Consider the following 12910-nt stretch of genomic DNA (forward strand, 5'->3'; position numbering starts at 1 on the left):
CTGCATACAGACAACACAAACACCTCAAATTTATTTCTTTGGTACCATTAATAACGTAATGAAATATTTTCAGACTAATATCAATGTGACAATTTACCTTGAAATAGTTCATTGTGAAATCAAACTTCTCAGCTAATGTCATTTCTGGTTTCACAAGTGTCTTTAATAACGCACACACAAGAATAGCTCCAGCATTTATCATAGGATTATGAGGCTTCTCTGAAAAAAAGTGGTAAGACAATATAAGTGAATCACATTTTTTCTTTCACCCTCTCTGCTATCATGGCTTTTACAAGCATTAAAGAAGAACATACCAAGGGTTGCTTCCGAGTGAAGTTACATTGTTAATGAAAAACATTTCCATCTGTGCAAAACAAAGAGCCCAAAAAAATCATTTGAGCATGTAAAGTTACATAAATACTTTGTTTAATATATTAGAGTGAAATGGCTGCTGAGTAGTACAAAGGAGGAGCAGCAACTTTTTTAGTTGGTTTTCTCCTAATATACATAGACACACAGAAGCGTATAATGTAAATTAGAAATAATTTCCATAATTATCAGCATGAGTAAACTAGCATTAGTCATAATTTCATGCTTATCCTTTACAGAACATGCTGCTCCTACTTATTAATGTACAACTTGATTCATTCCATATATCTGAAGCCTTTCCTTGAAGAAGTGACTTTTGGAACTAGGTGTATGAATAAATGAATGAATTCAGATATTAGAGAGAGAATTCACCATAAATGTGCAGTAGCCTCACTTCTGTAGCATGAAACAGCTCAGAAGAAATAAAAAATCTGATTGCTTCAATCTTGTTGTCTACAATAGATTTAATGTGTGGAGACTGAAGTGAAAAGTCTTCAGGTAACCCAAGAAGTTCCATAGCAATCTGACAGTACATGGCATAATATGCAAGCAAAGTCTAGCAAGAAAAGTTTTAAAGATATCATAAAGGTTCTATTCCTGGGTAGTGGTCATGGAATCAGAATATCAGAACTGGTGCAGAACTCTTTGGTAACTCCAGAATGAGATTTTCACTCTGCAGCGGAGTGTGCGCTGACATGAAACTTCCTGGCAGATTAAAACTGTGTGCCCGACCGAGACTCGATCTCGGGAGTTCGAGTCTCGGTCGGGCACACAGTTTTAATCTGCCAGGAAGTTTCTTTGGTAACTGATTACTGTGTAACTAGTGTTTTTAAATCAAGTGCAGGGCTCAGTGATGTCATTTGTAATTTAGGGTTTTTGAGGAACATTCCTGGAAAAGCAGTTCACACTAACATAAAGACTGTCACTTTTTGAGCTGTATGATATGCCCTGGATGGCACATTCTGTCAAATGTGTTAAGACAAAACTTGGAAAAATGCTCAGGGGAGAGGGATGTTCGCGCGTCACACCTACATAACACAGTTTGCATTCGGTTGCTTCTGGTTAGAGGCTAGAGTTATTTGCATTGCTAATTGCAGAAGCATCCAGTATGACCAAAGCAGTGGTTTCAGATGTGTTCCCTAGCCCTTTTACAGGGTAACTTCATTCGTAAGACAGGGTGCAGAATATATGTAGTATCAGTTGTGGCAACTGCTAATAATGCAAAACACTCCATCTTAGACAAAGCCTCATTAATAAAAAGATAAGCTTCTCAAATACATAGCAGCAAATGAAGGGACACATGGAATATCAACAGACTTGTTGTGCATGTCAGAGTATTGCAAGGAAATCACTAAAATTGAACACATTCACCTTGATGGATACAAGCTTCTATTGCCCTGTTGTACAACTCGTAAGAAGAAGGAGAGCAACTGTACCTGCAAAAAATGAATTCAAGTTCCAACACCATCAGGTTAGTGAATTCTGTGTTAAAAAGCTCTTTTAACACTGTGCCACAGTAGTGGATCAGAAAACACGCAAAAGTGTAACACTGACACTTTACAGGTCACCAGCAGGAAATATGCTGAGCTTCATAAAGCAATTACAAACAGTTTTAATAATGTTATGTAGACTTAACTGGTTAAATATTGTTTGTGGAGCCTTTAATGTTGATTTTCCATCAGATAATACTCACAAATAGACCTAGTGTTATTGATGTCCAGCTTTGTATTACTGTACACAGTGAAATTCCCAATGAGGACTGAATGGTGTAGTGCAACAGCCACAGACAATTTGTTTTTAGCCCAAACAACCTGCAGTGATTTAACTGTAAAATCATTAAATTATTAACAGACTTTTGTCAAGGTCCGTCCAGGACTGTAGCTTATAGGCCAGGAATAGTTTTGTTAATAAGAAATCATCTTCAGGCACCTCATTTAATTTTTTATTTTAGACCAGGGAATTTTGGAATTATAACTCAATTTTCAAAAACCACACTTACTTTCCTGGGTAGTACATCTGCTTTAGTTTATCACTTATTGTTAGCAGTAAATGAATTACATAAGTATTATTTTTATGTGAAAAATGTCTCAGGGAAGGCACATGAAATAAAACTATTATTAATGATTACCTTCATTTGGCTAAGAAATGTTCATCTTGTATATCAGTGAAAAACTTCCACATTTGCAATTACACAACAAATAATGTAACTTTTTTATGGCCGGCCTACATTATTCGAATAACACACTTTAAATTGTGATACTAGAATGTACTAAAGAAGCAACCATCATATTATTATCACATAAACCAATGAAATAAAATAATTTTTTTTCAAATTATGATTATTTTAACATTCTTATTTTCCATGTAAAACTAACAACTATGTCATTCATTTCTGCTCTCTGATAAACTGAAACAAATTAAATATCCAAAATCATTAATATGGTCCATGAAAATGGAGTTGCAACTGCAATACATGTTGGACTAAAACAGGAAAGTAAAATATTGTGTGAAGCATATTATTAACAAAAATATTCTAAATCAATGTGTCAGTGGTCTGTCTACGATGGCTAAATGTTAATTCTAAGATATAATGATCAGTTAGGTACAGATTGTATTGCAGAATCATAACTAATGACTTGATCACAATGTCATGATAACAATGGTGGGGAGAAATGTATAAAGCTGACAGTAGAGATGGAAAATTTCACTCTCCTAAACGTATTCCTACAGCACTTTTGGTCTTAATTTGCCCTAAAACCAATGATTATAAAACTGAACAGAAGCAAGGATAATGAATGAATGGATAACTCTTTGGATTAGAGTATCTTGAAACTTATTAAAACAGTCAAGATTGCAAATAATCATTTATTTTGTTGTGATCATTTATTTATTTGCTATTACTTGGTGGAAATGAATGAAAGTGCAGGAGCATATTGCCAGAGATCTCCCAGTCATGCACTGAGAGTTGGATGTTGCATGGCTTGAGGTCAGCAAGACTATATCCCCAAACGCCATATGAGTTGGTGCTTGTCAATTAGTGAGCAGTGCTGCTGTTCTTCATAACAACATAGACCAGAGACAGCCTTTGAATGACTTCATGTGGGGAAGAATCATTGGGAAACAGGAAGAAGGATGAAGTATGATAAGTGGCATTGACCTATGAGCACGGAGAGCATTCTGAACCACAGGCACTAGTGCCCAAAGGAGAGGAGGTGGTTGGCAACTGTCAGCTACAGCAGCAGATGATCGCTTTGTGCAACAGGCAAGAAGGGACCCACATCAAACAGTGGGTGCAATTGTAGGCACATTTAATGTGACCACAAGGAACACCATCTCACACTCCACAGTGGCACAGAAACTGCAGGAAGGTCATTGTAGTAACACTGTTCACGTTACGTCGCACTTCACTTAGCGTAGACCGGGACTGTGTTCTAGGCATGCCCGATGTTAACTGACTGGGCACAGCCCGTGCTGCCGGAGTTGTTGTTGTTGTTCTTGTTGTTACGCTGGCAGAGGTCACGTCCGAATTCTCGCGTGACCTCTGGTGGACGGGACTCTACTTGCGGCAACTACCGCCTGTGACGCGCCGTGCCAATGTGCGCCTCCCACGATCTTTCTGGTGGCTACTACACTCCTCCTCCTTTGGGGGGTGAAGCCACTGTGATCCACTGCGTCGGAAGGTGGAGCGTTGGGCAGGAGCGATGACCTCCACATCCATTGGATGGCCGGAGTCGAGGGGAGCTGCCAACCCTCGAGCCGGAACCTTCGAATACGGCTGGAAGTGACCCACACGAAGAGGCCCCCGTCGTCCCCCAACCGGAGCTCGGGACAGAACAGGTGACAAGCTGTCGAACTCCGGATCCTGTTCCACCTCGGGAGGGGCAAGACCCAGTGGCGGGGACGAAGGGGAAGGGACGACCACAGGTGAACTAGCCCCCTGAGAAACCGGGCCTGCTAGGGGGGCCGGCTCTCGCTGGGGCATCTCGAATGATGGCGATGCCGGTGCTGGAGCTACTGGAGGCTGCCAAGGCTGAGAACCATTGCAGTGCGGCAGAGTCACAGCAGGGAGAGGAGGTAACGTCCCCTGTGAAACCAATACAGGTGCCGGCAATGGGGAAGCCGGCGTCCGAGAGGTCGGAGGGTGGGTGCCCGAATGTGGACGTAGCTGATTTTGGTGACGACGTACCACCCGATCCCCCGCCTGCAAGGTATAGAGCCGGCGGCCATTTCGGCGCAGGACCACCGCCGGTATCCAATGTGGATTGCGACCAAACCCACGGGCCCAGACCGACATACCCAGTGGAAAGCCAGGTACTCTGTTTTGTGAAGACTGGCGAGGACCAGGCCGGAGGAGGTGCAGCAGAGTCCTAGGTTGACGCCCATGGAGGAGCTCTGCGGGGCTGCGTTCGCCCATTGGTGTGGTCCGGTATGCCGTCAAGAAAAACGTCAAGGCTTCCTCTGCAGGAAATTCGTGCACATGCTTTTTCATCTGCGTCTTAAATGTGCGCACCATGCGCTCGGCTTCCCCATTCGATTGTGGATGGAAGGGGGGAGAGCAAACGTGCCGAATACCGAAGCGCCTACAAAAATCCTGGAAGGTCTGCGAAATAAACTGCGGTCCATTGTCTGAGACCAGGGTGATTGGCAGACCTTCCACAGAAAAGATTTTTGCTAGTGCCTGGATTGCAACTTCTGAAGTGGTTGAGGAGCAGCGAACCACATATGGGAATCGGGAATAAGCATCAATGACAATGAGACAAAAGCCATTGAGAAACGGGCCTGCAAAATCTATGTGAACACATTCCCATGCTTGGGTTGCCGGCGGCCATGAAGAGAACGCTGCCCTGGGAGATGCTTGTTGGCTCGCACACTGGGAACAGGCGGCCACTAAGTGCTCAATTTCTCTGTCAATACCGGGCCAGTACACATGTCTGCGAGCCAAGGTTTTAGTACGGGAAACACCCCAGTGCCCCGCATGTAATAACGTGAGGACCTCCCTTCGTAAACCTGCAGGAACAACCACGCGAGGAGCTGTATCATCGGTAGCCAGAAGGAGAACTCCTTCCAAGACCGAGAGGCGGTCTCGTAGAAGAAAATAATTACGAAGAGGGTCCGAGGCCCGGCCCGGAGGGCGGGAGGACCACCCCTGCTGAATGAGGCGAACTACTTGCCGGAGAACCGGGTCAGCCGCCGTTTCCCTGGCGACTCGAGAACTAGTGATCGGGAAGCCATCAACTGCTTGGCGGGACGCCACATCCAAATGAAAACACATAATCTCCTCTCGATCGAACGTAGGATCCGGGCCCATCGGAAGACGGGAAAGAGCGTCAGCGTTGGCATGCTCTCCTGTAGGGCGAAAATGAATGTCATAATGGTACTTAGAGAGGAACAAGGCCCAGCGCTGTAGTCTGTGGGCCGCCCTATCCGGAATCTGAGAGGCGGGGCCAAATAACGATATTAACGGCTTATGGTCAGTGATTAACTGAAACTTCGTGCCATACAAGAAAGGGTGAAACTTGGTAACAGCGTAGACAATGGCCAAAGCCTCTTTTTCCACCTGGGAGTAATGGGCCTGCGCGGAACTAAGCGTTTTAGACGCAAACGCCAGTGATTGCTCGGAACCATCTGCGTTGCGATGGGCCAGGACCGCCCCCACCCCATACTGCGCAGCATCTGTAGCCAGGACCAACGGCTTATGGGGATCAAAAGTAGCCAAACAAGGGGCTGAAGTGAGGAGGCCCTTCAACAAGGTGAACGCTCGCTCGCATGCAGGTGACCAATCAAAAGGAACACCCTTGTGCAGAAGGCAGTACAGGGGGTGGGCTATAGTGGAAGCCCTGGGAATGAACCGGTGGTAATAGGCTATCTTGCCTAAAAAAGCTTGTAACTCTTTCAGCGAAGTGGGCCGAGGAAGGTTGACGATACCTTGGACCAAACTTCCTAGTGGCTGGATGCCATGCCGAGATATGGTGTAGCCCACATACTCAATGGACGGTTGGAAGAAGGTTGACTTGTGCAGGTTGCAACGCAAGCCCACAGACCTGAATTTGAGAAAGAGGGTGCGAAGGTTGTGCAAGTGTTCCTTCGTGCTGCGGCCTGTGACAATTATGTCATCCAGGTAATTAATGCAATGAGGGATTGTCGACGTGACATGCTCAAGATAACGCTGGAATATCGCTGGGGCACTGGATATTCCAAAAGCCAACCGCTGGTATTGGTAAAGGCCAAACGGGGTGTTGACGACCGCCAGCCGTTTGGAGTCCTCATCAAGTGGTATCTGATGATAAGCCTCTGAAAGATCGATTTTCGAAAAATATTGGCCTCCCGCTACGGCGGAGAACAATTCATCAGCACGAGGCAAAGGATAGGTGTCCACCACCAATTGGGAATTAATGGTGGCCTTGAAATCGCCACAAAGACGTAAGTTTCCCGAGGGCTTCTTGACAATAACGAGGGGCAAAGCCCACTTACTAGAAGAAACGGGAAGAACGACCCCTAGGGCTGTCAGCCGGTCTAGCTCTTCCTTTACCTGAGGGCGGAGAGCCAAGGGGGTCTGTCTCGCGCGTAGAAAACGTGGGCGAGCCGACGCCTTCAATGTTAAGTGAGCTTCAAAATTGGAAACACGCCCCAGGCCCTCCTCAAAAATATCTGGAAAGTCTCAGATCAAAGATTCCAATGAGTGATAGGAAACGTCTTCGGAGACCAACTGTATGGTGTCAGCAATAGAAAAACCGAAAGCTTGAAAGGCATCCAGGCCAAAAAGGTTAGCGGAGCTCGCATCACTGACAACAATAAAAGTAATAGCCCGAGTGACTGATTTGTAAGTCACGTCGGTAGTGAATTGACCCAGTAGGGGAATGAACTGTTTACCATAACCGCGTAGACGCCGGTAAACTGGCGCCAACGGGGGCGATCCAAGGTCGGAATAAGTTTGTGCATTCAACAACGAAACTGCTGCGCCCGTATCTACTTGCAGTTGTAACCGGTGCGACCAAACCGACACCTCGATAAAGAGTTTGCGTGCCGATGCGTCGGGAGCCTGGCCCAATGAAACTTCCTGAATGTCAACGTCCATGTCCTCTGTACGTGCTTCCTTCGATTCTTTCGAGGCTGAGCGGCAAACTTTAGCAATGTGACCTTTTTTATTACATTTGCGACAAACGGCCCAACGCCGGGGGCACTCTGACCTATCATGATGTATATAGCACGACGCACACGACGGCAACAGGGGCCGGCGGCCGGAATTCTGTTTACGCGCCGTGCGGGAGCGGCCGTAACGGCCGGATTGTACCGCTCGCACGTCGTCCATCCCGGACACAGTGGACGTGGCCGCGCCGCCCTGAACCTCCGCGACGTCGCACCACGCTTCCAGCTGTTGACCTGCTGCGTGAGAGACTTCATACGATTGAGCAATGGACAGGACTTCCTCTAGGGAAGGGTCTTCTAACTGCAGGGCCCGTTGCCGGACCTCCCTATCAGGGGCCGAACGAACAATGACGTCGCGGACCATAACGTGGGCATACGACTCTCGCGACTGCTCCGTGACAAAATGACACTTGCGACTAAGACCGTGCAGGGTAGCGGCCCACGCCCGGTAAGACTGATGGGGCTGTTTCTTGCATTGATAGAACTCGACCCTAGCCGCCACAACATGCGTGCGGCGGCGATAATATGAAGACAGGAATGAACACAATGCGTCAAAAGACAAGGACGAGGGTTCCTGCAACGGCGCTAGCTGCCGCAAAACTTGATACAGCGAGGGAGATATCCAAGACAAGAAGAGAGCAAGACATACCTCCGCATCGGCAACATGAAATGCCTGGAAATGCTGCCGAAGGCGATGTTCATATGCGTCCCAATCCTCCGCCGTCTCGTCATACGGGCGAAAGGGAGGAGGGAACTGCGCCGGAGCAGACGGCGTGGAGAGCAACGCCGGAAGCACTTGTTTCATGGTGGCCATGAGCTCCGTCTGCTGCACCACCAAAACCCGTACCAAATCCTCCATGCCGTGGAGAAGCTGCGAAACCGGAACAACGTCGCAACACGCGAAAGAACCACCCTACTCGTCGCCAATTGTGTAGTAACACTGTTCACATTACGTCGCACTTCACTTAGTGTAGACCGGGACTGTGTTCTAGGCATGCCCGATGTTAACTGACTGGGCACGGCCCGTGCTGCCGGAGTTGTTGTCGTTGTTCTTGTTGTTACGCCGGCAGAGGTCGCGTCCGAATTCTCGCGTGCCCTCTGGTGGACGGGACTCTACTTGCGGCAACTACCGCCTGTGACGCGCCGTGCCAATGTGCGCCTCCCGCGATCTTTCTGGTGGCTACTACAGTTGTCTCTTTACTCCATGACCAGCATGTTATGTTCCAGTCACACCTGTGCACTGGCGGTACTGCTTGTAATGAGGGACAGGACCAACAAGGAGTGGGGTTGCGTGCTCTCTTAGGATGAGAACAGATCAGTCTGATCACTGAATCTGGACATATCCTCATATGTCATGTTGAACATGATTGTTTCTGTGATCCAGTTGTCGTGGTGTGGGGTGGTATAATGTTGCATAGGCGTACTGACCTGCAAATATATTTGAACACAGTTGACTCAGTGGTCAACAAGATTGTAATAATGTACTCCATCCCCATGTGTGTCTTTTCAGGGATGCATTTGGCCCTGATTTCTTTTTTAGGGTTCCACCACTCAATCGGTAAAAACAGTACTCCTATTGGATCACTTAGTTGTCTGTCTGTCTGTCTGTCTGACTGACTCACTACTAAACAACCTTTTTCTCAGGAATGGATAGGTGTATCAAGTTGATATTGATGCAACATACTAAAGTCCCTTGGCAGAGTAAAAAACTGAAGCTTCTACTGCAATGAAATCAAAAGATATGGTTGTATATGTCACACATTTTGCTACTTGCAAACTCACCCCTTAAAACTTGTAATGTACCACCCACTGACTTGGGATTATGAATCTTGGCAAGAAACAGAGCTTCACTGCACAACTAAAGGAAAAAGCTATGAAAATTGTTAATCTGTAATTATATCACATGAAAAAAACTTTTTTTTGTCATTTGATTACTGACTGTCTGTCTGTCCGTCCATCTGTCTGTTAAAACCCCTTTTCATCAGGAAAGGGTAGCTACTCAAGTTAAAATTTATGTCATATACTAAGGCCTATGGTCCCTTGGTGATGTAAAACTTTTAAACTTCTAAGTTAATGCAATCAAAAGATTGTCATGTATTTTAATACTCACAAACTCAACCATCAAATCCTATGGAGTACTTCCATTAACCTAGAATTATGAAATTTGGGAAGAAGCAAGTTTTAACAGTAAAAGTAAAGGAAAAAATATGAAAACTTATAATTTGTAAGTGTCCTGCAGGAAAAAATTGTCATATCTGTTAAGATTCATTTTTCTCAAGAATGAGTAGGTGTATCAAGTTGAAATTGATGTCATATACTAAGGTCTATGGCCTATTGGCAATATAATAAATGTAGGCTTCTAAGTCAATGAAATCAGTTGACTGGAATCATGAATTTTTGGCAAGAAGCAAAATTTCACAGCACAAGTAAAAGAAAAAAAATCTGAAATTTGTAATTATATCACACAAAAAAAAGGTCATTCGTTATCCAATTGTCTGTCTGTGCATCTGTTAAGACTTCTTTTTCTCAAGAACAGGTAGACATATGAAGTTGAAATTTTGTCACATGCTAATGTTTATAGTCCCTTGATGGTGTAAAAAAGTTAAGCATTTAAGTCAATGCAATCAAATGATACAGTCATTTATGACACATATGTGATACTCACAAATTCACTCATTAAAACTATAGGGTACTTCTTATTGATCTAGACTCATTACATTTGGCAAGAAGCAAGGTTTCAAGGTACAAGTAAAGGAAAAAATTGAAATTGTTAATTAGTAATTATCACACAAAAATATTTCAAACCTGAACTAGTCTCAAAAGTCTTGGAATTGCGGGTATCAATATTTTGCCAGAACCAATGTCAATAACAGGCAAAAATAACTGAGATTCTTGATTCCCAAGATCAATGAACTGTCTATATACATAATTAAGTTTGTATGGAACCTACAGAGGCGAGTTCTACTCACACTTGTCCAATTTTTATGGATGGCAATGCGCAACCATATCAAACAGCAGCTCATGGAGGAGCTCTTGGAACAGGAGGATATGTGGCAAGTGGAGTGACCTGCACATTTCACCAGCTTAAATTCCATTGAGCATGTGTGGGATGCAGTGGAGAGATGTACTGCAGCATGTCCACATGCACCAACGGCCATGCAGCAGTTGTCAATCACACTGGCGGGGGAATGGAAAGTCTTACCACAAGAACTTCTTACCAACCTTATGGTAAGCATGGAAGCACACTGCAGAGCATGCAGTGAAGTCCATGGTGATCACTTTCCCTAAGAAGAAAAATATCCCATCTTTTGTAATGTTCAGCAGCCCATCCTAAATCACATTGACTTCAATAAATGTATTGTTTTTGAATAAAAGTGTCATTTCTGTTTGTCTTATTGTGTATTTCTTTCAGTTACCTTTTACACTATACTACAGGATTTCTTTCCATGTGTGATACAAGTTTCATCAAGCTATGTTACTTGGCAGTGACACGTCGTGCAAAATGTCCTTTCATCCTTAAGTTTTGCAAACAAATGGAGATGCATTAGATTTACTTGTACAGACACTTGCAACAATGTTAGTTTAAAAATAGACCTGACCTCTTTGATGATGTCCACAGTGAAACTGCTCTCAGTGACAATGAGGCAGTTGTAGCAACAATGATTACCCAAGGACAAAGGACAACTAAAACAAATAGATTTATGTTTTCAGCAAACTAAACAAATGGCAGTAGTGTCGTTTCTTAGTGAGAAACCTAAAACATTTATCTCTGGATGGTTGAATGTAGGAGAACTGTGGCCCAAATTTAAAAGAGTAGTTGACCACACCCTTGATAGATATGTACCTATAGATAGACATGTACCTACAGAACAGTACATGGTGGTAGGGACCCTCTGTGGTGCACTGTCACTGTAAAGAAACTTCTAAAAAAGTGGATACTACTGCCTAATTGTGTAAAATGAAACATAGGACTACTATAGACAGAGAGCTGCTGAATGAAATGTGTTTGGCTATCAAGAGGGAAGTGTGTGAAGCGTTAAACAGCTACCATAACAAAATATCATTGAAAGAGTTCTCACAAAACTCAAATACATTTTTGATGACTGACTTATAGTCCAGCTTTTAGATAACTGTACATCAAGCGAAAGCCTTTTCTAGGTTCTTGGGATTCTTACACAAATTACTCCATATGATAACTCCTTAATGGTCCTGATAATTAAAATCAGTTTCACTTGATCACAATCACACTGCAAGACACAAAAATAATTTTTATGTAGGCTTTGCCGCCTTGTTTAGAATTCGGAGTGGAGTTCACTCTGGTACAAAGGTTCAATAAGATCCTATCTAACATAAAGCAAGAAATAGAGAATTCCTACAAATTCAAAATAAAATTAGAAATTATTTAATTTGTCACTCTTTCTGCAATTTATCTGAATATATAGAGTGAAACATTGAAAATGTTCCTTTTAAAGTAGTGATGTGCTGTAAACAGGACTCATTATACTGTGTATTGATGTACGTAATTACTTTCTTTGAAAAAAACAACATAAAATCAAGTAAATATTAAGCTACCAATAGCAGGAAAATATTTGATATTTAGTACAGCTGAGGAGCCAGCAGCTCAGTTTCAAAGTGTTATATTTCTTTCTAATTTCATTCATTAAATTTCAGATGGTGGCGGATACATATGGGAGGTGCCCCCCTCCCCCCCCCCCCCCCCCCATTCCTGGCCTATAAGCTACAGTCCTGGACAGACCTTGACAAAAGTCTGTTAATAATATGCTCACTGTTGATTTTACAGTTAAAACACTGCAGGTTGTTTGGGCTAAAAACAAATTGTCTGTGGCTGTTGCACTACGCCATTCAGTACTCATTGGGAATTTCACTGCTACCCGCGCTGCGCTGCCCCTGCCAGTCAGCATGCACACTATTCATTCATTCATTCATTTCTTCCATCAGTCAGCTCAACTGAATCGAATTATCGAGTACGAGGTGCGACGATAAAGTATTGAGACTGATTTTCTTTGCAAGATGTGGCAACCCTGCAGGCTAGCATAGGCACAATATCTTTGACCTTGGTCTATAAGCTGCTTCTAGTCCAAGCGGCACATCGATGAAACTGCTCAGTTGTGAGTCGTGCTGTAATAAGTTTACACGTGTTTGTGTCTCTCATCACGGAAATGGAAGTGCATAATATTGTGCAACGGTATGCTATTTCGTTTTGTGTTAAATTGGGTGAAAACGTGATGACAACTTACAGTAAGCTTCAGAAGGCGTTTGAAGAGGAGATTATGTCAAGAGCTCAAGCTTTTCGTTGGCATAAAATGTTTAGTGAAGGCAGAACGAATGTTGAAGATAAAGACCGCAGTGGACGACCATCAACCTCATGGACAGA

At 43.9% G+C, this 12910-nt stretch overlaps 2 protein-coding genes across 4 annotated transcripts in view; one reads left to right on the top strand and one right to left on the bottom strand.

Annotated features, from left to right (window-relative positions):
* LOC126260869 (phospholipase ABHD3) overlaps positions 1-12910 on the top strand; it is a 548197-nt gene that overhangs the window by 135949 nt on the left and 399338 nt on the right. The window lies entirely within an intron of this gene.
* Positions 1-12910, bottom strand: part of LOC126260837 (glutaminase liver isoform, mitochondrial) — a 123198-nt gene that overhangs the window by 48149 nt on the left and 62139 nt on the right. For all 3 annotated transcript variants that reach the window (XM_049958247.1, XM_049958239.1, XM_049958257.1), the window contains one exon: positions 98-219. In XM_049958247.1, the coding sequence (XP_049814204.1) occupies positions 98-219 (122 nt within the window). The remainder of the gene's footprint in view (positions 1-97; positions 220-12910) is intronic.

The sequence above is a fragment of the Schistocerca nitens genome, chromosome 1 (genome assembly GCF_023898315.1).
Source record: "Schistocerca nitens isolate TAMUIC-IGC-003100 chromosome 1, iqSchNite1.1, whole genome shotgun sequence".
Lineage (NCBI taxonomy): Eukaryota > Metazoa > Arthropoda > Insecta > Orthoptera > Acrididae > Schistocerca > Schistocerca nitens.